Raw genomic sequence first — 24,875 nt, forward strand, 5'->3', positions numbered from 1 at the left:
AACCAAAGAGAATTTAAGACGACAATAAGCATACTATTTAACAAATCTGGTTAATCAGATAGTATTGATGTACTTACCCATGCAAATAAATGTATGTACTTACTTATTATAAACTGTAATTTATAAACTGTTATTTGTGAAATGTAAATGGATTATACTGTTTTTCACAATAAATCAATAAAATAAAATAAAATAAAATATATTTCGATAGACTAATATACTTAACCCTCTCCCAATATCTTCAGCCTCACAACGATGCCAATAGGGGATGCCGTAGTCTCACTGGCTCCAGACGATTGGGAGCAATTGGGACTCTTGTGCGGTGTTCATTTAAAGAAATATATTAAAAAAAAGACACTTTGTTTTTGATACGCTTTCTACTAAAACATATTTTATTATTGTTTATTTATTAAGACATACACAGTACAATAAGATACAGTTAAGTATATTTTTCATTATTACATAGTTTTAGTACCTATTACGTATGTCCATAAAATATCATTATGTAATTTCGCCTGAGATTGTTCTGAAAATTAATGATTTTAAGTTACAATTAATGAGTTTAACTTAAAATTTATGTATGAGTAGGTATGTAGGAAAAAAGTGTATGCAGAGAAAAAAAAAATTAAAATCAAGAATTATAATATGCTCACGAATTGTAATGACTGTTAATACATAGAAGTTTTGAAAAATGAAGTGAAAGTGTTTTTGAAATATGTCACGCTAAGAAATTTAATAAGTTAGTTTTGTATGTTAGAAAGGAATCATGAAAGATTTCTAAGTGTAGTAATTTTTCATAGTGGGTGTAAGTTGTGATTGCGCGAGTAATTACTGAGTTGTTTGCTGCATTGGTATCGTTGGCTTCAATATGAAAAAGTGTAGTGTGCCTGGTACGCCTCGTTGGAACATTTAAACCAATGATGGATAGCAATTCGGGACTATCTATTTTATTATTTAGCAGTTTATGTAGAAACAACAATGACAATCTGACAATGTGCGTCTTTTATGTAAAGTTAACATACTATTTGTTTATATTAATATCTTATGCTGATAAGATCTTATTGATAACAGTTTATTGAGGACAGATCAGATTGGCAATTACGTCGCTAACTTATCGGTCATGATTCTGTAGTGTACGCAAAGGACTTATCAATCAATCAAATAGGCAGGTGACAAGTTATTATTACATATTTGGAATATAATGCAATGTCAATACTTTGTAACAGCATTTTTGTCAAAGACAATATTGACAAATTTTTTACAATATTGTTTACCAAAATCGGGCCAGATAACGTCTTAGTAAGTTTTGTGCATTAAAGCAAGATTCACAAGTCAAAGCATAATTTACACTTTGAAGCATGAATAGGTTGCGGGATTAACTATTGCATGTCTAAGCACGATTTTCAGATTGAAACACGATTTACAAGTTGAAGCACAAATCATGCATTGATAGTTGAATTGCATGATTAAGCACGATTGAATTTCGATTTGCAAATCAAAGAACACCTTAAACCTTGAAGCACGAATCACACATTGAAGGACAAATTGCTTTTGGAATACCAGACCCTTTTTGATGAAAATAAAAAATGAAATCAAAAATTAACTCTTAAGTGTTTCAAGCGCAAGCGATTCTGTTAAAAAAATGTATGCACTTTCTCATGGCAAACAGGTTTAAATCGCATATCGAAAAATTCCAGCTAGGGCAAAATCCCAATGTCAGAACCGCACAAACGGTTTGTCAGCGGGAAAAAATTCATGTCACTATTGCACAAACGGTTTCCCTGTGGTTAAGCGCGATCTACATATTGAAGCATGATTTTGCAAATCAAATCTCACTTTGAACTTTGAAGTACGAATCACACATTCAAGTATGAATTGCATGATTTGCACATCAAAGCAGAATTCGCAAGTCAAAGCACAAATTACATACACTTTAAAGCATGAATTGCACATTTACTAGCATATCTGAACACGATTTGCATATAGACGTCGAAACACAATTGAGGAGCTGGATGCAAATTATGATGAAAATTGTAGTTTTCAGTAAAACGCATTTAAAGCTATTTGAGATAAAAGCTTCATTTGAGATGTGTAACTTGAAACCAGTGTTCAAACTGCGTAAAACCTACAGAATTAATATTTACACAGTCTATAAAAAGAAATTGAAAAAGGCGATGGGAGCAAAAACAACTTGTGCCCATTTAAGTTACACTTCAAAGCACGGTTGCACATAAAAGCTTCATACTGGTCGACAGGTCTGTGGTTGTGAGAAGATTGCCATTATTTCTTGGAAATGTTATTTTTGTCACTTGATCGATCTTATCTTTCCAGATACCTGATGATAGCAGCCTCAACCTTTCAGATGGCTGAACTACGAACAGACAGAGACATCTTCTATTCACCACTTCCACTGCATCACACAGCCGGTGGTGTCCTCGGCCTTAGTCAGGCTCTGGTGATGGGAGTCACAGTAGTGCAGAGGAACAAGTTCTCTGCAACCAACTTCTGGACAGACTGCAACAAATTCAAGTGCACAGTGAGTTTGGGAGCATGAGAGACCACTATTCAGAATCCATGCCATAAAAGCGTCGTTATATCAATCAAGGGCCGAACAACTAGGTTTAAGTACACACTCCTTGCGTCATTCACATTCATACATACCTTCTGTTATTCTGACTCTTGACCGACTCTTGCCGACTTAAGCATTTGGTTCACTTGATCATGCCATGTCTTCCTCCCCGATTTGTTTTACCATTAATGTTTGCATTATATATTCTCCTTACACTCCTTAGTTCATCTGCTCTATCTACCCAAACAACCTATGTATCCCTTTCTTAGTCTTACTCATTACGTCTTGCCTTCTTTGCGGATATCCATATTTTTCACATGGTTTTACTGCAAATTCGCCTCAGGGATCTCATTTCTACAGCGTTCAGTTTAATTTCATCCTTCCTCCGCTAGTTCCTTGCGTCACGGCCAAACATCACGGTTTTAAAAAAAATATTTACATTAACCCCACACAGGAGACTCTGAAGAAAATAATTTCCCTCAGGCGTCATCTTTCGGGATGCTGTCTGGGGGTCTTTTTTCAAGGAAAAGAAGGAGGGGAAGTTTTGGGAAGGTAAAAGGTTTGAGGGTTGGGTAGGAATCTAGGGATCAATGTATCCAGGCGTGACGGACATATGAATATATCCCCCTCAATGCAGCGCAAGGCGATGGGTCGAGGGGCCAGTTGGAGAGGTCAAAGGGTCTCCCCAAACCTCCTGATCTGGCACGCCACGCTAGGGGCTGGCGCATCCTGAACACACCTCTCCCGATGAACCCGGGCACCCCTGCTAAAACACCCAACGTAACGAACCACTTGGGGTGACCTATCGCAGAGGTGTTGGTTATCCAAGAAATGGTTCTCGGGGCAGCAGTGTCCAAACTGGCCTCCCAAATTAATTTGTATTCGCACTCCGTTGTGGACTGCTAACTTCACCTTTTTGCACAATTTTTATTTATTGCCAAACGTGTTTAGTCCTCCAATAATGGAGTTTCCTGTATTTACTCTTCTTTCAATAACTCTCCCAGCCTTTCCATCTCTCGTAAACATACTTCCCAAATACACAAACTCATTCACTTGCTCCAAATATACACCATTCACAACTACATTGCACTCTGCTTCCGTACTCTCTCAGTTAAATACTACCGTCTACTAATTTGATTCTTATATGCCGGCTCAATGTTGTTATGGTAAAGCTGGCCTTAAGCCTGGTTTAAGGCTGTTTTAAGGCTGTTTTGACAATGCAAACGCCGTGGTAATAATTAAAGTTTATCTCTGTTCCGACCTTACGCGTTGCAATTTATTTACACCGCGTTTATAAGTAGGGGGCCATGATTTATTTACATTCATAATTAACAACTCCTTCTTCAAACATACCTACTTTGTTCAACCAATTGTGTTAATTTATTGTGTTATGTCATCTTTCTTCGCCAGCCCTTCATTTTGCCAGCAACAAATAAATTGATTTTAACATACACTCACAGGTGGCGCAATATATAGGCGAGACATGTCGCTTCCTGCTTCTGGCGCACGAGAAGGCTGGCGGAGGCCCTGCGCCCCCCCACTGCCTGCGCCTGATGATGGGCAATGGTCTGCGCTCCGCCCTCTGGGGGCGCTTCCAGAACACCTTCATGATTCCTCGCATATACGAGTTCTACGGAGCCACTGAGGGGAACACCAACATGAGTAAGTACATTTTACCTTTTTCACATATTTCAGTCTTTTGTGTTCCATAACATAACAGAACATTTTCGACGGCATCCTCGGTTGAGGGGTAAGGCTCTCTTGTGCGGTATTCACAATGAAAAAGAACAAACAACGAACCTAACCTAACCTAAACTAAACTAACCTCAAGTCACTCAAGCTAACCTAACATATTCTTTTATCATGTTATGTTTTATCAGTGTTCTATTTTATACAGTTACCGATCATTTCATGCATACAAGCATTAACTTTATGAAATCAACAATCAGCGAAATTTTGAATTTTCGTCATTTGAATGTTCCCCGTTTAACTGCGACTCTCAGTGTATTTTAGCTTTTCATCAAATTGTAATCAGCTGTCAAGCACGACGGTCATGTTGTTACGCTTGTCAGCTGATTGAAATTTGATCAAGAGCAGAAATGGACCGAGAATCGGTGTTTGAGACACCCCAACCATAGTCATGTACATATGTATGTTAGAAGTTGAACATGAGATAGGCTGATGAATGAGAAAGGAAACTGACTGCCGTTAGAAGACACAACACGAAGACTGTGTTTGAGTCAATGTATGAAGTTGTCAAGGCGCTGATAATACCTAATACCTAACAGTCCTAACACATCGCCCCTTCGACATAAACAAATAAATTATACCAATATTATTAATTATAGTAATCACCTACCCAGGCGTCAACTGGTTTTGACAAGGGGCGTTAAAATTTAAATCGCGCCAGGCGCCGTTTGGCTCAGGGCCGGCCCTGAGTTTATGCCAAAACGGAGTTATGTGGTATTCCATCTTTTCTCTTTACCCTTGCTGAGGAATACAAATTTGTGTTTTAATGTAAACTTTATCTGTAACATCTGTGTTTTAATGTAAACTTTATCTGTAACATATTGTGTTTTAATGTAAACTTTATCTGTAATATCTGTGTTTTAATGTAAACTTTATCTGTATCATATTGTATTTTAATGTAAACTTTATCTCTAACATCTGAGTTTTACATTTTCAGTCAACATATCCTCCCAATCGGGAGCTATTGGATTTATTCCCAGATTTGCATCTTTCGTTTCTCCAATTTTACTAATCAAGTAAGTTACTCTGGCCATTAGCATGAAACATATGTACATATTATTACATTTTATGATTTTATTGTCAGTTACTTTTGTATTATATGACGTGTACTTTTAACTATTTCATGTTCTGAGGTTGTCAATTTGGATGACTTCTAGTGTCCTGTATTACATTAATCAATGGCTAATGTTTGATGTTTGTTCCAGATGTGATCGAGTTACTGGCGAACCAGTGAGGGATACCCGAGGTTTCTGCCAGGTGTGTGGACCTTGTGAACCAGGTACCTAATAAATAATGCTACCATGTAGGTAGTTGATCTAAATTAGTTTGTAAAATTTGGCAAAAATATACATTTCTTATTATTTTTAAGTAGTCTGCAAATAGTAGGACCCGTACATCTTTAAAAACCTTCAGTATTTTAAATTCTTATATAAGTCCCAAGCGACATTGAAATTGTCATTAATTTTAAGAATATTTAAATATTCCAATTTGTAATCATGCACTTTGTCATTTTCTAGGATTATTTCGTTTGAATCGATTATAAATACATATTCCAAAGGCAATAAGGAACATCATTTCATTCTCTTTCAGTTATAAAATAATCACAAATGTTCACATGAGAGGAAGAGAGATATGTATCTAACTTTTAATAATGTATGGTCGCTCTGGTACAATATTGGTTACCTGCGTTCATAACGACATATGATTTTTGGTACCAAATTTGTTTCCTAATAATTAACGGGTTAAATCTGTTTTCAATAAATATCATAAATGCATATTGAAAATAATATTGAGCTGAGGTTGACCCTTGTGGAACCCCACTTATGGCCTTGAATGTATATTAATAAGAATGATTAATTTTTACACTAAGCACCTTAATAATATGGTAACTGACAGTCCAGTGATGGCGATAGATCGTTCACTTGTCGTTTTAGACTACGAGATATGGATTCCTATGTATTAAAATAGAAAATAAAACATTTTTTAACTTGAACCAAAGATGTTGTGTTGCACTTCCTCACTTCAGATTGAGTTTTTGTATATGATTCCTATGTAATTATTAAATTATGTAAGGTAGAGTGAACTCTGATGAAGCCACATTGGTGAGGAATAATAATGTTGTTGATAGGTTTTAAAATGATATCCAGCACTAATGACTCGAAGGGTAAAGCAGACATTATGCAAATTGCTTTGAACAGGGGCCTACTAGATCTCACTCATTTGAAGCCTGTAATTCTCTTCAAATCGTTAGCCCACCCTGCAAGGGTTGCAAGGGTAGCAAGGGCGCTGTACTATTTATTATGAGTTCCTAGGCTGTATTTATTATTTACAAACAAATTACTGTGTATTGTGTATGTTTCTAGGTCTCCTGATTGGCAAAGTGAACCATCAGAAGAGGCTGTACTCCTACACAGGATATGTGGACAAGGAGGCTAACGAGAAGAAAATGGTTCGAGACGTCCTGCAAAAGGGAGATTGCTACTTCAATTCCGGGGACCTCCTGATTATGGACGACTTGGGCTTCTTCTACTTCAAGGATAGAACCGGAGACACTTTCAGGTGCCGGAATTAATTTACTAATATTTGTAAGGATCGTAGACACCCAAATTGATTGTGTTGCCCTAACATGAATTCTGGGTATTGTTTCGACTAGCTGGAGGCAAACCACAGGATGATATATTTAGCACCAGGAGAAATAACCAGACCCTGCGCAGAAAAGTAAGGTTCGCTAAAGTAAGACAAAGGTTTGCAACGCAGTACGATGTGGGACTTTTCTACGCAGGATCTGAATGTTCATTTTTAAATGGCGGTTGCCTGGCGTAGTGGCTCTTAAAACGAGTGAGGTGGGGTAAATTATAACACATTTGTAAGAGTGTCTAACTTAATAGTGTAACAAAGTATTCAATTTGGAAACAAGCTTGAACTTTCATTAACCCAATTTGGGAAATGTAGTTTTTTGTAATTGTAAAAAGGACTAGTAATTATAATCATAAGTGTTTTACTATCTTCTTTTTTTGTAACAGATAGATATAATGATAACCTCACTGGGATCTCCCGCGCTGAGGATTTAATTTACATATTATTAAAATGTTGGTAGTATGGATAATATAAAGTAATTAGGTTGAGATTAATTAATTGAGAGGTTTTAGTTTCAGTTTGTATTTGGTTATTTCAGTCAATATATTATCTATTTCTGATCTTCCCATGTTTTGAATCCAGCTTTTTATTTGAGATTATTCTAAATATTGTCATAAGCAGATTTGATTTTCGAGGACTGGATAGTGATATTACAATGCGAGTTGCCTGTATACTGGCAGATTCATTTATTAACAAATCACAGAAGGGGAGACGGTCACGCCGCCTCCCTCACTCCACACACTTCGTTTTTCCCTTTCGCTGATTGGCTAGTCTATCAATTTGAATGTATATGGTGAGGATCAACTAACTGTATCCGACAAATTGCTGACACTATCGAATTCAGACAAAGTAATCTAATTAATTCAATGTTAATCTAATACATAAATGTGACCGGTTAGTACCATCCTCCATCATTGCGTATGCCACGTTTTCCGCTTACGTGATGGCAGTAAGAGTTTTTCAAATATTGTTGGGTCAGGCCCTTCTGCCAAAGTGACGTGTACAAAGTGAGTATCTGATACCCATGTTGTGTACTCACGCCACAAACAACTAGTCGCGTACAGTCTGTACACATCACTTTTGAAATCATGAGACCGGCGTCGCCACAAGTCATTGTTGAATTCTCGAAATGTCAACACTAGAATGCTTTCATAACCTCACTCACAACCAAACAGTTGCTGTACCTATCATTTTTATATCCTGTCATTCTTTGTTGGCTGTTTTGTTCCTAGTATTGATCTAAAACAGACGCATTGTTACAAAATGTCATGCCATGTTTAAAGTATCGAAGGCTGGTCGCGGGAGACTGGCGTTGCCGACAAGTTTACAAAAGTGAGTTGTGTACAAATGCAGACTGTGCGGATGTACGGCAGTAGTCACCAAGATACTTGAATGGTCGAGTATTGAATACTTGCGATTCCCTTTAGAAGGTAGGCCTAATCAGTAACCTGGGAACCTTATAATACTAATATTGCTGTTTTATTTTGTTTTAGATGGAGAGGAGAGAATGTGTCTACAGCAGAAGTTGAGGGAATCCTAACTAATATAGTTGGCCTTACAGATATTGTAGTATACGGAGTAGAGGTACGGAAAGAATTACTTTTATTTTTATTCCCTCTGTTATTGACCTAATCTTCTTTTCATTTTTTGATGTAAACGCGGTAAGTCGGGACGTCGCTTTAGCACGGAACAATGCTTCATTCGGCCAGTAACTTGTCGGCTCTTTCCGCCCGCTGCTGCCAAAACTCTGCGCGGGGAAGGCCGATTCTGTAAGGCGTGACTGTATGATTCTTCATTCGGCCAGTCTCGTGACTCGTCGGGTCCTTCCGCCCCGCCATCAAGACTCGGCACTCTCCTCTCCCCGCCTATGTGTCATTCCTCTACTAAACGCTCGCTGCTTCATTTGTGTATATCGGAGTGAATTTAAAAACAAGAGCGTCGTTTTGAGCAGGGTGCCGTTTTCGTTTCTTAATACATTGCAAGTACTAACTGATTTTAAATGAGTGTCAGTGACATGAATAGTGTCATTTTCAGTGAAAATGAAAAATCATCACAAGTAAATACACTTCTCAATGTTAAAACTAAAAATCTATTTCAGTGTCAGGCCGGCTGATGGCTATTTTTTGTTTTTATATCCGAACTGATCTTACGGCCAGATTAAAGCAATATTTAATTGGTTTGGTTATTTTAGGTACATCAATGTCTTTTTTAACTTCTTTGTTTATTTCCAAATCTTCTAAATTGTCTAATTTAATGCTGAAACCCTTTTTGTGAACAACATTAGCAATTGCAATGAAATTACAAACATGTAGACACGTTATTATCTCTCAAAATGTGGCAAGTAACAAACGCACTTACGTTTCCAGTAAATTCTTAATATGTATAAACATTCACTTACCTATGACAAAGATAGATATTCAAACAATATGCGTGTGTAAACGAAATAGGTATAGGAAACTAGACCGGGTAGCGTTTATTTACTTAAAAGTTGCGTCGAATATTATATTCTCCTTCACAGATGTGATCGGGATGACAATATGCTTATTCGCTTACACCGGAACGCTGTATGAGATGACCTACTGTCAGTCGGGTAGTTCTTCTCATACTAAACGTGTGTGTTGCTACATTCGCTATCTCGCTTTCTCCCATGTCACTTAAAGTCTTCGGGATTCAATTAAAATAATTGTATTATTTGTAATAATAAGTAATTCGTGTTTATTTACAAATGAAATGTTATTTTTTTTTTGAATAACTTAATGATCAAAACCTTAAATCGTAATATTTTAATTATTGAAGACAATGTTAAGTCCCTTTGGTCATATTCAACTGTTTCATAATTCGATTAAGAACTACCAACATTATCTACATTTTCTCACTGCAAATTTTTATTAGCTGCTATCTTTATAGAGAATGTATTTTTATTGGCTACTATCTTTATAGAGAATGTATTTTTATTGGCTACTATCTTTAAAGAGAATGTATTTTTATTGGCTGCTATCTTTATAGAGAATGTATTTTTATTGGCTGCTATCTTTATAGAGAATGTATTTTTATTGGCTGGTATCTTTCTTTATAGAGAGTGTATTTGAATGTTATCCCAATGTAACACCTCTGATCTCTGCGAAACTCTTCAACCAAAGATGTTTTTTAATTCTTAATAATATTAACATTGTGTTAATTAACAATTTCAGATACCACACGTAGAAGGCAAAGCGGGGATGGCGGCAATCGTGGACCCAGACAACAAGTTGGATTTAGCGAACCTCGTTAAATCCATGACCAAATCTTTACCACCTTTTGCGCGCCCCGTGTTCATCCGTGTAATGGCGGAAATTCCAATCACAACTACTTTTAAAATGATTAAGACTGATTTAAGAAAAGACAGTTTTAACGTCAATGTGATAAAAGACAGTGTTTATTTCTTAGATCCAACCACCTCCTCGTACATTCCTGTCACTGAATCTCTTCATAGAGACATCTGCGATGGCAAAGTGAGGTTATAATCCATACTAATTAATTGTATAATATGGGAATATATATAGCGAGTAAATGTGGAAAGGGGGGCACTGGAATCGTTTTAATTGCTTTTAATGACAACACCAAGATGTTCAAATTCAAAACAATTAATTTTAAAATATTACTATGGTTTAGGTGTATATTTTTCATTCTATGTTTTTAATTGCACTGGAAAGTGTTATTATTATTTTAAATTGATGTGGCTTGCCTCTAAAAGGTCCAATGTCAGTTTTAAAAATTTTACGAGGCCTATGTAGAATTTTGGCAAGTCTTAATTTTGAGAAAAGCAATTTTTTAGTGCAACGTTGGCTCCCGCAAATCGAAAAATCCTTTCTCAAAATCGAAAAGTTCTTTTTGAATTCGGAATATAACCCAATTTTGAGGCAAAATTGAAAAAAAATAGGACATTGGCTCTTTTAAAGCAAGCCACAGATTGACATCTCGAATAGGCCATTTATAACATTTAGGACGGGTTGTTTCACAGAATTTGATGAATCGTTCAAATTCTGTGAAACTTCTGTGAAATTCCAGTTATAAAACTACGTGAAAAAGAGACAAGAACTAAGAAATGTAAAAAATCGTAAAAAAATGTTCAAAAAATGAGGTCTGCCTTTTTTCCCTGTCAAATGTCAACTTGGAGAGCCCGGCATAAACTCACATCGGAATGAACTATTAATATTTCTTACTACAATATTATTGTTTCAAATTTTATGCCAACTCTAATAAATAACTTTAACTTTAATAAATTTCTACATTTAATTGTCGAACTGTAGTTGGTAGTACTAAATCAAGGGTATAATGCACCAATGTGTTAAGGCGCGGTGCACTATCTGAAATAAAAATGCAAATTAAAAATAATCATGCACTCTTTGCGCTGGTGGCGATAAGGTTGAAATTGCCTTGTCACGTCAACCACTCACCTCAAATTACAATACCAAAAATCCAGTTTTATTTTAAAATTGTAGGAACTAACTGAAAAATTTATTTAAAAAAGAAATCATCTTGAGAGATGGTCAAAAGTATTATCATGATTAATGTTTGGATTATTTTGCTGTGTTGTGCTTCCTCCCTTAGCTAACATTTCAAACAGCGTTATGCTGTCAATCATCAGGGCAGATATGCAGATTGTGGCCAAGTGTGTGTTTATGTATGTACAAGTGATACCGTGTTGCAAGCGTTAATCATCTTGATGCGGTTTAAGTGTAAATGTCCTGTATCGGCTACCAAGAACTATTATGCTCCCTATTTATATTTATGTGTTTTTGTGGATTTCAATTGCACCGTAATTAGGCAAGCTCGATGCTTTTTGGGCCTTCCCAGCGCTTTAGGCACAAATCCAAAGTAATGGCCGGTTTCAATTAAGTGCTTGGCAATTGCCGATTTGTCCAGGTGGCCAAGTTTGCACACTCAAAATGATGCCGTCCTGATGATACACTGTAATGACGCTATCCTAAAAGTTGGCTAAAGGAGGAAGTGCAACATGGCGTAGTAACCCAAAAATTAAACACGATAAATCTTGAGAGACGCATAAAATTGTACTTGACACACTAATGCATTATGTCAAACTTTATTCCGTGTTAAAAAAATGCATTAGACAAATTAAGATGGAATTAATGGCGTTTGATATAGAAGACAGCAAAATAATCTCTGGGGTATAAAAAAAAAATTCGTGACCGTGTGCCCATAGCTCAATAGTTTTTTCTGACTTCTGGCGAAATTGATCAACTATTATGCAATTTGCAAATTTAAAATCACTTTTCTTTCAAATTGAAACGCATGGATCTCTTATTTGGATTGTCTTTTCGGCTCATAGTTGCTTCTTGCGAATTACAAAATTTCCAGTGCACAAAATCTCAGTGACCTCAATTATTTACCATTTGATTTCTTACACAGAATATCTTATCTATTCTGTTCTTTGTCAATGAACCAAAAAGTCTATATACATATTATTATCACTGTTATGTGTGCCATGTTGCTTTATAGATATGTTTTTTTTTTTTTTGTATTAGGCAATTCACCCTAAAAAGAGTGCTATGTAATGTTGTGTGATATTATATAACATATATTACCTAAGAAAAGTTACAGTAGATTGTCTGATGCATCACTTTAGATATAATATTAGCCGCTACTGACATATTGGGATCGGTACCAGGTATTTTTAAGAATAATATAAAATTTCTTATAAAATATAAAAACAGTAGGTTCAATGGATTTCACAAACTATTAGGGCTGACAGATTTCATGAACTGGAACAGAGTACATAGCACCAATGGATTTCACAAACTATTAGGGCTGACAGATTTCATGAACTGGAACAGAGTACATAGCACCAATGGATTTCACAAACTATTAGGGCTGACAGATTTCATGAACTGGAACAGAGTACATAGCACCAATGGATTTCACAAACTATTAGGGCTGACAGATTTCATGAACTGGAACAGAGTACATAGCACCAATGGATTTCACAAACTATTAGGGCTGACATATTTCATGAACTGGAACAGAGTACATAGCACCAATGGATTTCACAAACTATTAGGGCTGACAGATTTCATGAACTGGAACAGAGTACATAGCACCAATGGATTTCACAAACTATTAGGGCTGACATATTTCACGAACTGGAACAATAGCACCAATGGATTTTATAAACTATCAGGGCTGACAGATTTCATGAACTGGAACAATAACACTAATGGATTTCACAAACTAATGGGGTTGACAGATTTCATGAACTGGAACAATAACACTAATGGATTTCACAAACTAATAGGGCTGACAGATTTCATGAACTGGAATATTTGTATAATGAATTTCATGAAGTGCAATATTAAAACTAATAGATTTCTTGAATTGGGACAGTAGGACTGATAAATTTTACAAAAAGGAATATGTTCTAATGGAAACCAAAGGATTTCATGAATTTCAAATTGGCAGTGAAGACGGCATTCAAATGTTAAATTTTCTAACCAACAGAACTGGTAAACGGGCAATTATTAGTTTAAAAAGTCTTATGTTATTTAAATGTACAAACTTAATTATTTAGACTAGGCGTCTCATTCCTAAAATATAGGCTAAGAAAGAAGATGTACATTAAATACTATTATAACGAAATTTACTTCAAAAATGTATAAAGCAGAACCATTTTTTTTGTTAAATAATACTTATACATAATTGTGTGTACACATTTTTAATGGTAGTAATTAATAATATTATGCTACTTAATGACCAGATAAATAATAGTGTCCAATAAATGTTTAAGTGTTTTATATTTTTATAATGAATATGTAGATACATGTTATATTTCTACATATCGAGGGCTTAAAATCCAACAATGTCATCTACAAAAAAACATTCTAGGGCTTAAAGTCAAACAAAGTTATCTGCAAAAAGAAATACCAATAATTAGTATGAGTATGTTTTTTTTTAATAGATGTTATCTTTTTGACTTTAACCCCTTAGGTCTCTGGCACTGAACTAAAATTACTAATAACCAAAAAAAAGACAACCTTCTGGCCACCTCACTTTTTTGTCTTTTCATATAAAAAATTGATAAAAATTCACAGAGTTTTATCATTTTTTGTCAAATTGCGTTCGGAACCTTTCATAGAAGTGTAAATTTTAATTCTTCTGTGGTTAACTTCTAGATTTGAATATAAAGTGTGGTGTTTTCTCTTTTTAACGTAACAGATTTGTACAAGATCATGAGATATTCCCTAAAACAAACAAATTGGCTCTGTGGGTAAAACTGTTTGTTCAAAAAACTGCCTGAGGGGATTAGACCTAGAATTATTTGTATGCTTTTTGTAAATAACGCTGTTGGACTTTAAGCCCTCGATATATACCACATAATCTTAGTATATTGTTATTGTTTTTTTGGTATAATTATATCTCCTAAACATAAACCAAATAATACTTAGAAAAACAAACTAAACGTACAAACATAAAAAAATAATTAAGAAAAACATTTGGCACAATGTTAACATTATCATACATATTATATAAGAAGACATATGGCATAATGTTAACATTCTCGTACATATTATATAAGAAACACATATGGCAAAATGTTAACATTCTCATACACATTATATTAGAAAAACAAATGGCATAATGTTAACATTCTCGTACATATTATATAAGAAAAACATATGGCAAAATGTTAACATTCTCATACATATATTATATTATAATAAAGAAATAAATTGGTTTTATTTTTTCACTACTAATTTCAACAACTTTAATTTAATGCGACATAAAACTAATGAGACTCACATTTTAATTAACGAATTTGTAACGATAATATACATGTTTTTTAGACTGATCCCTACGGATGTAAATTATTTATATTTAAGATTAATAAAAAACAGTACCTTACCATTCAAATATTTTGTGTAAAATGGTTTTAAATTTTATAAAACGTTATTCAACTATAAAAATAGCGAGAAGCACCATATTTTATTTTTCTAGACGATGATGAAGAAGTAACTTCCCGAGGGGTTCCTCTAGAAACATCTGAGATTTTAGTAACACATTCATCAGAATAATTAAAATAAACCCCACGGAAAGATAAATCTTTTAGACCTGCTAGGGCAAATTCGATCTTAGGTCCGTCCATTACGCCAGGCCGCTCTCCGAATATTGTTTTTACACGACTTCATATTCCCATGAATAGAATGCAAACACTAGTCAGGAGTGAGTGCTGTGTTTGTTCTATTGGTATTTCAATGGTAAGTGCTCTGAAGAGCTAGTATAATTGAATCGTTGAGCACCGGTATAGATTCGAGCTTACGCCATATGTATTCACAGTTGATATTTCCTGTACGAGAATGGTCGGTTTTTAAATTACAAAATATTCATAGAAATTAATACTAAAAATAAAATAATTTTTAACAGGTTTTATCCCGGATAAATTTGCTGAATTAAATGTGATAAAATACATAACAAAAATGCTAATAAATGCAAACAAATGTATAAAATATTTTGACATTAAATTTCTAAAGATTGTTAAAATTTGAATATTTCATATTCTTTAATGTGTCCATTGAATGTTTTGTCTAGATTATGAAGTACAAAATAAAATAATGTTTGAATAACAGTTTGTTTTAGTTTTAGATACGCATTACAATAACTGTACATCACGGTTCCATGGTATTTCATCAAAATGACAATTAAACACACCTTTAAAAAGTTATATAGAGTCATAGAATAAAAAAAGAAAACTAAAAATGCGTTCTATACAAAAAGTTTCATTTAGCACATTAACCCAGTGCTCTGTCTAAGTACTCTGTGTAAGTACACTCACCTAACATTATATTTAAATTTCGTAAACACAATTTTGTATTGGAAATTTAAGCCTCAATTGGGCAAATATTTTGACCATGAAACACGTCTAAAAGGCATTTTAAAATCAGAATCGAAATGTTGCTTGAAATGGTTTTAGCCATGTTTGGTGACCAAATTTGGATAGCCATGTACTTCCCGATCTTTCCCTTCCTCTTCTCCTTCCATTCCTACTCCCTTCAGCCTAACAACCCAATTGCGGATGCCATAGTCCCACTGGCTCTTGACAGTTGGTACTAATGTACTATATTTACATTTAAAAAAACTGGTTTTACGTTACAATAAAGGAACATACATATTTCTATGTTTTCTTCCTTTACAACAAACAAATAATTTTATAAACAGGTTTTTTTTTTATCGCAGTGAACTAAAACATTGAATGGTCTTTTCATCACGAGTTGTTGATCTCTTTGCAGCACGGCCATTTGTTGGTCCTTGTCAGGGACACTTTGAGGCAGTAGCCATGGTAATACTGGCCACAGTGATCGCAGTTGATGCTCTGGAATCAGAAGACAAGAATTTAGGGAACAGATTCAAATTCATAACTAAATAAAGTTGTTCTCAATCTGCCACCCTAAAAACCAGGCAAGTGTCCAATTGGCGAAAGCTACAGATTGTAGTGCATATATACAAAATATGCTCACAATTAAATCAGGTATTTCGTAAGAACAAACATCATTATCGATCTTTTGTAAAATTTCTAGTTTTGGTTTAGAGTTAAGGTATCACGATTGTGAGGAGACTTCATTTTGTAAACTTATTCAAACAAAAAACGTAGCAGAACAAAATGAACAGAAACACATGCGCCAGTTGCTAGAATATACAGAGGTATAACCGTAATGTCTTAAATCAATAATATTGAACCAAGGTTCCTGGTAAAATGGACAGCTCTAGCAAACTAATCAGAGCTATAGTAACTGAGTTTGTAAGAATAAGATAATACGCGGCAGACTATTGAATTTGACATACAATTGGCGCTATAGTAACTGAGTTTGTAAGAGTAAGATAATACGCTGCAGACTATTGAATTTGACATACAATTGGCGCTATAGTAACTGAGTTTGTAAGAGTAAGATAAGACGCGGCGGACTATTGAATTTGACATACAATTGGCGCTATAGTAACTGAGTTTGTAAGAGTAAGATAATACGCTGCAGACTATTGAATTTGACATACAATTGGCGCTATAGTAACTGAGTTTGTAAGAGTAAGATAATACGCTGCAGACTATTGAATTTGGCATACAATTGGCGCTATAGTAACTGAGTTTGTAAGAGTAAGATAAGACGCGGCGGACTATTGAATTTGACATACAATTGGCGCTATAGTAACTGAGTTTGTAAGAGTAAGATAATACGCTGCAGACTATTGAATTTGACATACAATTGGCGCTATAGTAACTGAGTTTGTAAGAGTAAGATAATACGCTGCAGACTATTGAATTTGACATACAATTGGCGCTATAGTAACTGAGTTTGTAAGAGTAAGATAATACGCTGCAGACTATTGAATTTGACATACAATTGGCGCTATAGTAACTGAATTTGTAAGAGTAAGATAAGACGCGGCGGACTATTGAATTTGACATACAATTGGCGCTATAGTAACTGAGTTTGTAAGAGTAAGATAATACGCTGCAGACTATTGAATTTGACATACAATTGGCGCTATAGTAACTGAGTTTGTAAGAGTAAGATAATACGCTGCAGACTATTGAATTTGACATACAATTGGCGCTATAGTAACTGAGTTTGTAAGAGTAAGATAATACGCTGCAGACTATTGAATTTGACATACAATTGGCGCTATAGTAACTGAGTTTGTAAGAGTAAGATAAGACGCGGCGGACTATTGAATTTGACATACAATTGGCGCTATAGTAACTGAGTTTGTAAGAGTAAGATAATACGCTGCAGACTATTGAATTTGACATACAATTGGCGCTATAGTAACTGAGTTTGTAAGAGTAAGATAATACGCTGCAGACTATTGAATTTGACATACAATTGGCGCTATAGTAACTGAGTTTGTAAGAGTAAGATAATACGCTGCAGACTATTGAATTTGACATACAATTGGCGCTATAGTAACTGAGTTTGTAAGAGTAAGATAAGACGCGGCGGACTATTGAATTTGACATACAATTGGCGCTATAGTAACTGAGTTTGTAAGAGTAAGATAATACGCTGCAGACTATTGAATTTGACATACAATTGGCGCTATAGTAACTGAGTTTGTAAGAGTAAGATAATACGCTGCAGACTATTGAATTTGACATACAATTGGCGCTATAGTAACTGAGTTTGTAAGAGTAAGATAAGACGCGGCGGACTATTGAATTTGACATACAATTGGCGCTATAGTAACTGAGTTTGTAAGAGTAAGATAATACGCTGCAGACTATTGAATTTGACATACGAATGCCGGTAAATTGTAGAGCTTGATTTTATGCTTTCAACTAATAAAAATAACAGCTGTTCCCCATCTCATTCCCTTCATCACTCCCCCAGCCTCACATATTGTCACATAAATATTTTGTGACAAGAGAAGTTCTTGCTTAATTGGGTTTATTTTGTCTATGGGTATTTTTTTCGAACTTTGGCAATATTTTGAAGGAAGGAAGTACAGTTTTGTTTATGGCCACTTCCTCCCCGGTCAGCTAGGCCTGCTGATCGGTGGATGCAGTCACTCTCCTTTAAAGGGGCTTCAATCTGAGTTAATCATGTGAATAGGAGTTATTATTTCTTTTAAAAAAGGCGCGGGGTGTTTATCCATTCACGAACAGTTCGTGTTTGTTATTATTTTAGTGGGGGAATATGGAATCCCGCTTTTATTGAGTGTTGGCCGGTGGTCATGTCGGAGTGCTCGTGTTTCGGACTTGAAACCGAGATTGGTTTGGTCCTAGCTGTGGCTGGTTGTTCTTGGCGGAGTGTCCCCGTGTCGCAAGAAAACGGATTGCTGTCTTGGCTCCGTTGAAGAGTCTGGTCGACTACCACGTGCTGCAGGCCTGATGCCCCTGCAGGCGTCCATTGAAGGAGCTGCGTTCTCCCGCTGCCACTAAGAATAGCTTATATCCGTAAACTGAAGACTGACAAGGCTACAGGGCCGGATGGAATCCCTTCCAGTACTATCATTAGCATAGCGCCAATGATAAGTGAAGCTCTTTGTCATATATTTAATACCAGTATTTTGACTTCTACTTTCCCCCAGATATGGAAACTGACCCGAGTCAGTCCCATTTTCAAGGCTGGTGACAAGACAGACGTCAAAAACTACAGACCGGTAGCCGTATTATCAGTGCTACCAAAACTATTTGAAAAAATGATTTGTGACAAATTAAGTCTCCAGATTATGCCATTCATTGGAGAAAATCAACACGGTTTCCTTCCAAAGAAATCAACAGTCACAAATCTGCTTACTTTCTCGAGATTGGTAGCCACCGGTTTAGACTCAAGGCACCAAACACATGTAGTTTACACCGACTTTGCCAAAGCATTTGACCGTGTTAACCATGATATCTTACTGAGGAAAATGTTTAAACTAGGTTTCGACCTACCAACACTAAACTTTTTCTCATCATATTTAAAATCCAGAAAACAATTTGTTTCGGTAAATGGACATAATTCAAAAAAATTCTCAGCGAAATCTGGAATTCCTCAAGGGTCTAACCTCGGACCGCTGTTGTTTCTAATACTAATAAATGACATCCAAAACTATGTTAAGAATAGTAAATGTCTACTGTTTGCAGATGACCTTAAAATTCTAATGGAAATAAACTCCCAACAAGACTGTCTTAAAATGCAAGCTGATCTGGATGCACTATCTGAATGGTCGTTGATAAACAAATTAGATTTCAATACAAAAAAATGTGTCACTATGTCTTACACTCGCTCTTTAAACACTATACTTTACGATTATAAGATAAAGGGCGAAACACTATCACGTGTAAATTCTGTAAAGGATCTCGGTGTCGTCTTTGATCCCGAACTGAAATTCTCTGGCCATATATCGCAGCTCACTCAGTCTTGCTACAAACTTCTTGGATTCGTCATTAGGACATGCAAGCAGTTCAATAACCAAGATGCTATGTTAGCATTGTTCGATGGCATACTGAGAAGCAAGCTGGAGTATGCGAGCGATGTTTGGGCACCGTACCACCAGAAGTACATTGAAATGATAGAGCAAATCCAGAAGAAATTCCTCAGGTATGTCTATATGCGGACGCATGGAACCTATCCCAGGTTCATGCACCATATCGACTTACTTGAGGAAACCAATTCTGTGAGTCTGGAAACTAGGCGGAAAGCAAGCCTAGCCACTATATCTTTCAAAATTTGGAACAATTTTATTGATAGCCCATTCCTCTTGGGATGCTATGATTTATATGTACCAGACCACTACAGCCGAAGTCGATACCATGACTTATTTAGAGTACCAAATGGCAAAACCGACGTCTTGGCAAAGCATAGCATGACGAGGGGAGTGGTGCTGTTGAACGAATTAGCAAAGAATTTGGATGTAAATGACTGTTCTTTAAACGACCTAAAACAATTTTTGAAGAGTCACTTACCCAAATGCTGATATGATGTAAAATTATACTGTTTGTAAAATTGTATTGAATTGTTTGTAAAATTGTATTGAATTTGTTTTAAATTATACTGTTTGTAAAATTGTACTGTAACTGGAACGAATGTTCTGTTGTACAATAATAAAAAAAAAAAATAAAAATAAAAAAAAATACGGATTGCTGTCTTGGCTCCGTTGAAGAGTCTGGTCGACTACCACGTGCTGCAGGCCTGATGCCCCTGCAGGCGTCCATTGAAGGAGTTGCGTCCTCCTGCTTCCACCAAGGGAAGGATGTCCTGGCTTTCGACTCGGGTCCGTTCCCCGCTGCCGAGAGCAAGTCTTCGTTCGCCATCCATTGTCATTCTTTCGTTTCACGTTAAGTTAGTTTAGTTTGATTCAGGAGTCCATCGGGTATGTGCCTATATTTATTTCTATGGTTACAATGTTTATCATCTGTACTGCTTTGTTGTAACTCTTGATGTTTCAATATATTTTCCATTAAGAATTCATTCTTATTATTTATGATCACCCAACTTACTTGACAGGAAATTAATCCCACAATCATGAGATGGACATCTCTGCTCTACCGTTTCCTTTTAAACATTGGAATGTACCTACCTAACATTTCATACATTACAATATGCCACAGTTTCTCTGGCTCTGTGAGCAGTTGGGACTAGATGTTCACAGCCTACCTGGTAGACAGGTTTCTTGCAGAGCAGGCAGATGTCCAGGGTGTCGGGCAGGTGCTGGCGCAGGTAGGATTCAAACTCGTGGATGCCGCGGGGCCCCAGGGTATAGTCTCCGGAGTCATCCACCACCAGGTAGTGAGCCGATGTCCACTCTGAGAGGAGATCCTGACAAATTGTTATAGGCACAGTTCATTAACAATGCTGGATAATGAAATAATGAAACCTTCCCAAGAAGTGAGGGTTCGCATTGATGGCCAGGAGCAGTGTTTTATTAAGACGAAACAAGCCTTTAGTAACTGAGACCTAAGTTTAAATTTAACTCCTCAGGCCTCTGGCATATTCGGTCAGAAGGTCAGATACGAAAACAAAAAACTGTTTTTGAAATGTGATGAAATAAGCTTTCAAATTTTATTATTAGAAATGAACTCATATTTTTTGAAATATTAAAAATTTGAATGCAAACAACAAAAAATTAAATGGCACACTTAACGATTTTTGTAACTAAAATTACTGATAACGAAAAATATATTAACAATAAAACACAAGACTTTATCAAATCGTTTACAAATGTTAATTTCACCTCACTTTTTTTTGTCATATCATATGAAAATAATTAATATATTATAAGTATAAGCAATAAGAATCAGTAAAATGTATGAATAAATGGAAAAAAGGCAGTAAATGAAAAATGCGTGGGGTAACTGAGTCACCCCTCACGATAACCTAAGATCTGTTTTGCATCTTGGCGTGCTGAAGGTTAATGGCTTACTGCTACAAGAGCCTTTAGTTCTGCAGAGTTGTTCGGGACTGCAGTCTGCAGAGTGATGCTGGCAACCTCCAATAGGAGAGAGCACCAGCAAATAAAGAAAACCATAAAATTGGTGGTAAATATACAGAAGATAGGGGCAACGCTTAACAGGCACTTTTTATATTTAAAAGTCTTTGTAGTAGTTAGATAAGTATTTCAGTTTTCGGAAATGGAAAATAATGAATTTAATAGTTACGATTGTTACTTGGCGGCCATTGTTATTGATGTCAAAGTTTTAAGGTTAGTTTTTTCTTCAAACCAAGATATGAACCTACAAACCCAAAATGGGTTCTTAAGTTGTCACTTTGGGTTTAATTAAAATGTCAAAACATGTTTATTTTACTAAATAACTACTAAAATGCATTATTTTCCATTTCCAACCCTTTTATCACTCATAAAGTTCCACTTACTTGAATCCTCGACTTCTGAATCTTATTATCCAAATTCATGGCGCGAATTCCATTGATTTTTTTGCCTTCCGCCAAGACTATCTGATGCATCAGGTTTCTCCAGTACAGGACTTCTGCCTCCGAGTGTTGGTTCTGGGCCAAAGCTGCCTGTCCAACTCCAGTCCACAACATCACAATCTGTCTCTCGCCCGTTGTCTCGTTCTGTATCTGTTTCAGCTCTTGGGATAGAGGGCGTATTTTGGCGTTGATCAAAAAGATAACGTCTGACACTGCATAAAAGACATCATAATATCTATTAGGTATAAATTGTAAATATTTCCTTAACCATTACAGGAAGTTTTTTTGTAAATTCCAAATTTTTTGTGGCATATTTAGGTTGAATTGGATATAAATAAGGAAAAATAATTTTAATAAATAAAACAATGTGGCTATTACAAAGCAACACTGCTCCAGTAGCATTCTAAACGACTATTTAAGTCAGGGAGTAGTAAAATAAACAAAAAACAGGTTTTACCGTCTCCCGCAGCATAAATAATTGTTTCTGGCAGTAATTAAGTTTTCAAATTGGGAGGCTGGTATGGGTACCGCCGCGCCAGGAACCACTTATTGGATAGCCAACACCTATGCCATAGGTCACCCCAAGTGGTTCGCTACGTTTGGTGACTTAGCAGGGGTGCCCGGGTTCATCCAGTGAGGTGTGTTCAGGATGCGCTTGCCTTCCAGCTGCGTGGCGCACCAGATCGAGAGAGGCTGGTTTGGAGAGACCCTTTGACCTCTCCAACTGGTCTCTAGACCCATCTTCTTGCGCCGCAGTGGGAGGGATATATTTATATGTCCGTCACTCCTGGACACACTGATCCCTAGATTCTTACACAACCCTCATACCTTCCCAGAACTCCCTCTCCTTCCTTTCCTTAGAAAAGAACACCCTCCACACAGCATCAGAAACGATGACATAGGCCCTGAGAGAAATTATTTTCCTCATGTTTGGGGTTAATGTAAGGCGGAATTCGGCGAACTTTATCGTCAATATTCACTCAAAGGACGCAATATATTCATATTGATGTAACATAGTAGAAAACTAACTCACGTAAACAACAAAACTTAATATGAAAATGGTTCGTCTAGTAATTAACAGTTTTCATTTACACGAGTGCGTCTGACTTCGATATATTTACTAATCGTAATTTACAAAACCCTTTCTAACCTTCATTCTCGTGAAGAAGTTTTTGAGCGTCTCGTTCAGATAGGACGCCTTTCGACATCATTGTGCGAAGAAAATTTCTGTGCACGTTTTCGTATGCCATTATTATAAAATATTTGTCGCAAACAAACGAAACAACACTATTTGAAAATAAAATACTTTGGCAGTTAGCGATTCACATTTGAAATTAATGTTTGACGTTTGACATGACTGAAGTATGAAGTTTTGGCGGTCAAAACAAAATATGAGTGCTGCCAGCTTGAAATAATAGAAATTATTCATACACTTTATGAATATAGCTATTGCTCCGTATCGAAAATGACAGATGTAGCACAAAAGTGTATCAACTTGGCTCTCGGTACATAAAATTGCTTCTCTAGATTCTTTTTTTCTTATTTACGTTGCTTTCAATTTATTGTCCTGGTTAGTGACTGGGTTGGCATCCACATACCACCGACTCGTAATGCGTTTAATTCCTCCATCACGGAACGAGCAACTTTCTTCGCTTGCTATGGTGGTAGTAGAAGATTTTTTAAATATTGTAAGGTAATTCTTAACCTGGGAAAGTTTGTATTTCTTTTTTTAAATAAAAAAAATAATTGGCGCAACATATTGTTTAGCAACAGCAGAACATTTTTCTGAATCCGTATAAATTATCGACAAAAATGTCTACTTCAGCACTCTATTTTATTATACAGTTGACACATTATGGTCAGTTTTTAATTTTATTTAAAAAAACATTTTTCATATATATATTTTTTTTATTTCTTTATTGGATTAAAAAGGTACAGTTATAATGTATACATATTAAAAAGTTGTTTTTTTTTTAAATCAGAAAGAGTAAAGTAACACACCTTTTCTTCGAGCAAACGCTCGTGTTAAAAAGGTGGAGAAACGTAATTTATTACTATTTTAACAATCTTATTATTTTAAACAAAGAAGAATATAATACAATTTACAGACAATTGTTGTAAAAAAATAATAGAAAAAAGGAGGAGAGAAAAAAGAAGAAAGCAGAACAAAGGATATCTAATTATTTTAGAGAATTGTAATATTATTTTAAAAGTGTAATAATTAAAGAAATACTGCTGAATTATATTTTTAATTGTGTTTTTGGATTTCAACAATTTTTTTTTGTAAACTTACATCTAGAGGTAATTCGTTAAACCATTTCACTCCACTATATTTATAGAATGTTTGGGCTGTGGTGGTTTTGCAGCACGGGGAGGTTATAGAACCTTGCACATTTGGTATGTTGCTGTTTGAAAAAACTATTTGGTTTTCGTTGTTGAAAGAATCATCGCAAAACTGATGTTTTTTTAAAATGATTGGCAGAGAAGGGAGTTTAAATTCTATAAATAATCTGATGATGGGGTAA

The 24,875-nt window shown here is 35.6% G+C and overlaps 2 protein-coding genes across 2 annotated transcripts in view; one reads left to right on the forward strand and one right to left on the reverse strand.

The window, feature by feature from the left end:
* Positions 1 to 12,960, forward strand: part of LOC149410416 (long-chain fatty acid transport protein 1-like) — a 36,265-nt gene extending 23,305 nt beyond the window's left edge. Inside the window, exons 6-12 of the mRNA XM_089649015.1 lie at positions 2,332 to 2,536; positions 4,030 to 4,231; positions 5,256 to 5,334; positions 5,524 to 5,597; positions 6,682 to 6,877; positions 8,449 to 8,539; positions 10,147 to 12,960. Coding sequence (XP_089505141.1) covers positions 2,332 to 2,536; positions 4,030 to 4,231; positions 5,256 to 5,334; positions 5,524 to 5,597; positions 6,682 to 6,877; positions 8,449 to 8,539; positions 10,147 to 10,458 — 1,159 coding nt within the window. The 3' untranslated portion in view covers positions 10,459 to 12,960. The remainder of the gene's footprint in view (positions 1 to 2,331; positions 2,537 to 4,029; positions 4,232 to 5,255; positions 5,335 to 5,523; positions 5,598 to 6,681; positions 6,878 to 8,448; positions 8,540 to 10,146) is intronic.
* Positions 12,961 to 15,672: 2,712 nt separating this feature from the next.
* Positions 15,673 to 23,690, reverse strand: Nse1 (SMC5-SMC6 complex component Non-SMC element 1). The gene is made up of 4 exons (XM_089649016.1): positions 23,501 to 23,690; positions 22,294 to 22,562; positions 21,079 to 21,240; positions 15,673 to 16,316 (listed from the first exon to the last, which is right to left on the reverse strand). Exons 1-4 carry the CDS (start codon positions 23,598 to 23,600, stop codon positions 16,209 to 16,211), a joined length of 639 nt encoding a protein of 212 aa, XP_089505142.1. The 5' UTR covers positions 23,601 to 23,690; the 3' UTR covers positions 15,673 to 16,208.
* Between the last annotated feature and the right edge of the window lie 1,185 nt (positions 23,691 to 24,875).

The sequence above is a fragment of the Hesperophylax consimilis genome, chromosome 28 (genome assembly GCF_061612785.1).
Source record: "Hesperophylax consimilis isolate HC1 chromosome 28, BYU_Hcon_1.0, whole genome shotgun sequence".
Lineage (NCBI taxonomy): Eukaryota > Metazoa > Arthropoda > Insecta > Trichoptera > Limnephilidae > Hesperophylax > Hesperophylax consimilis.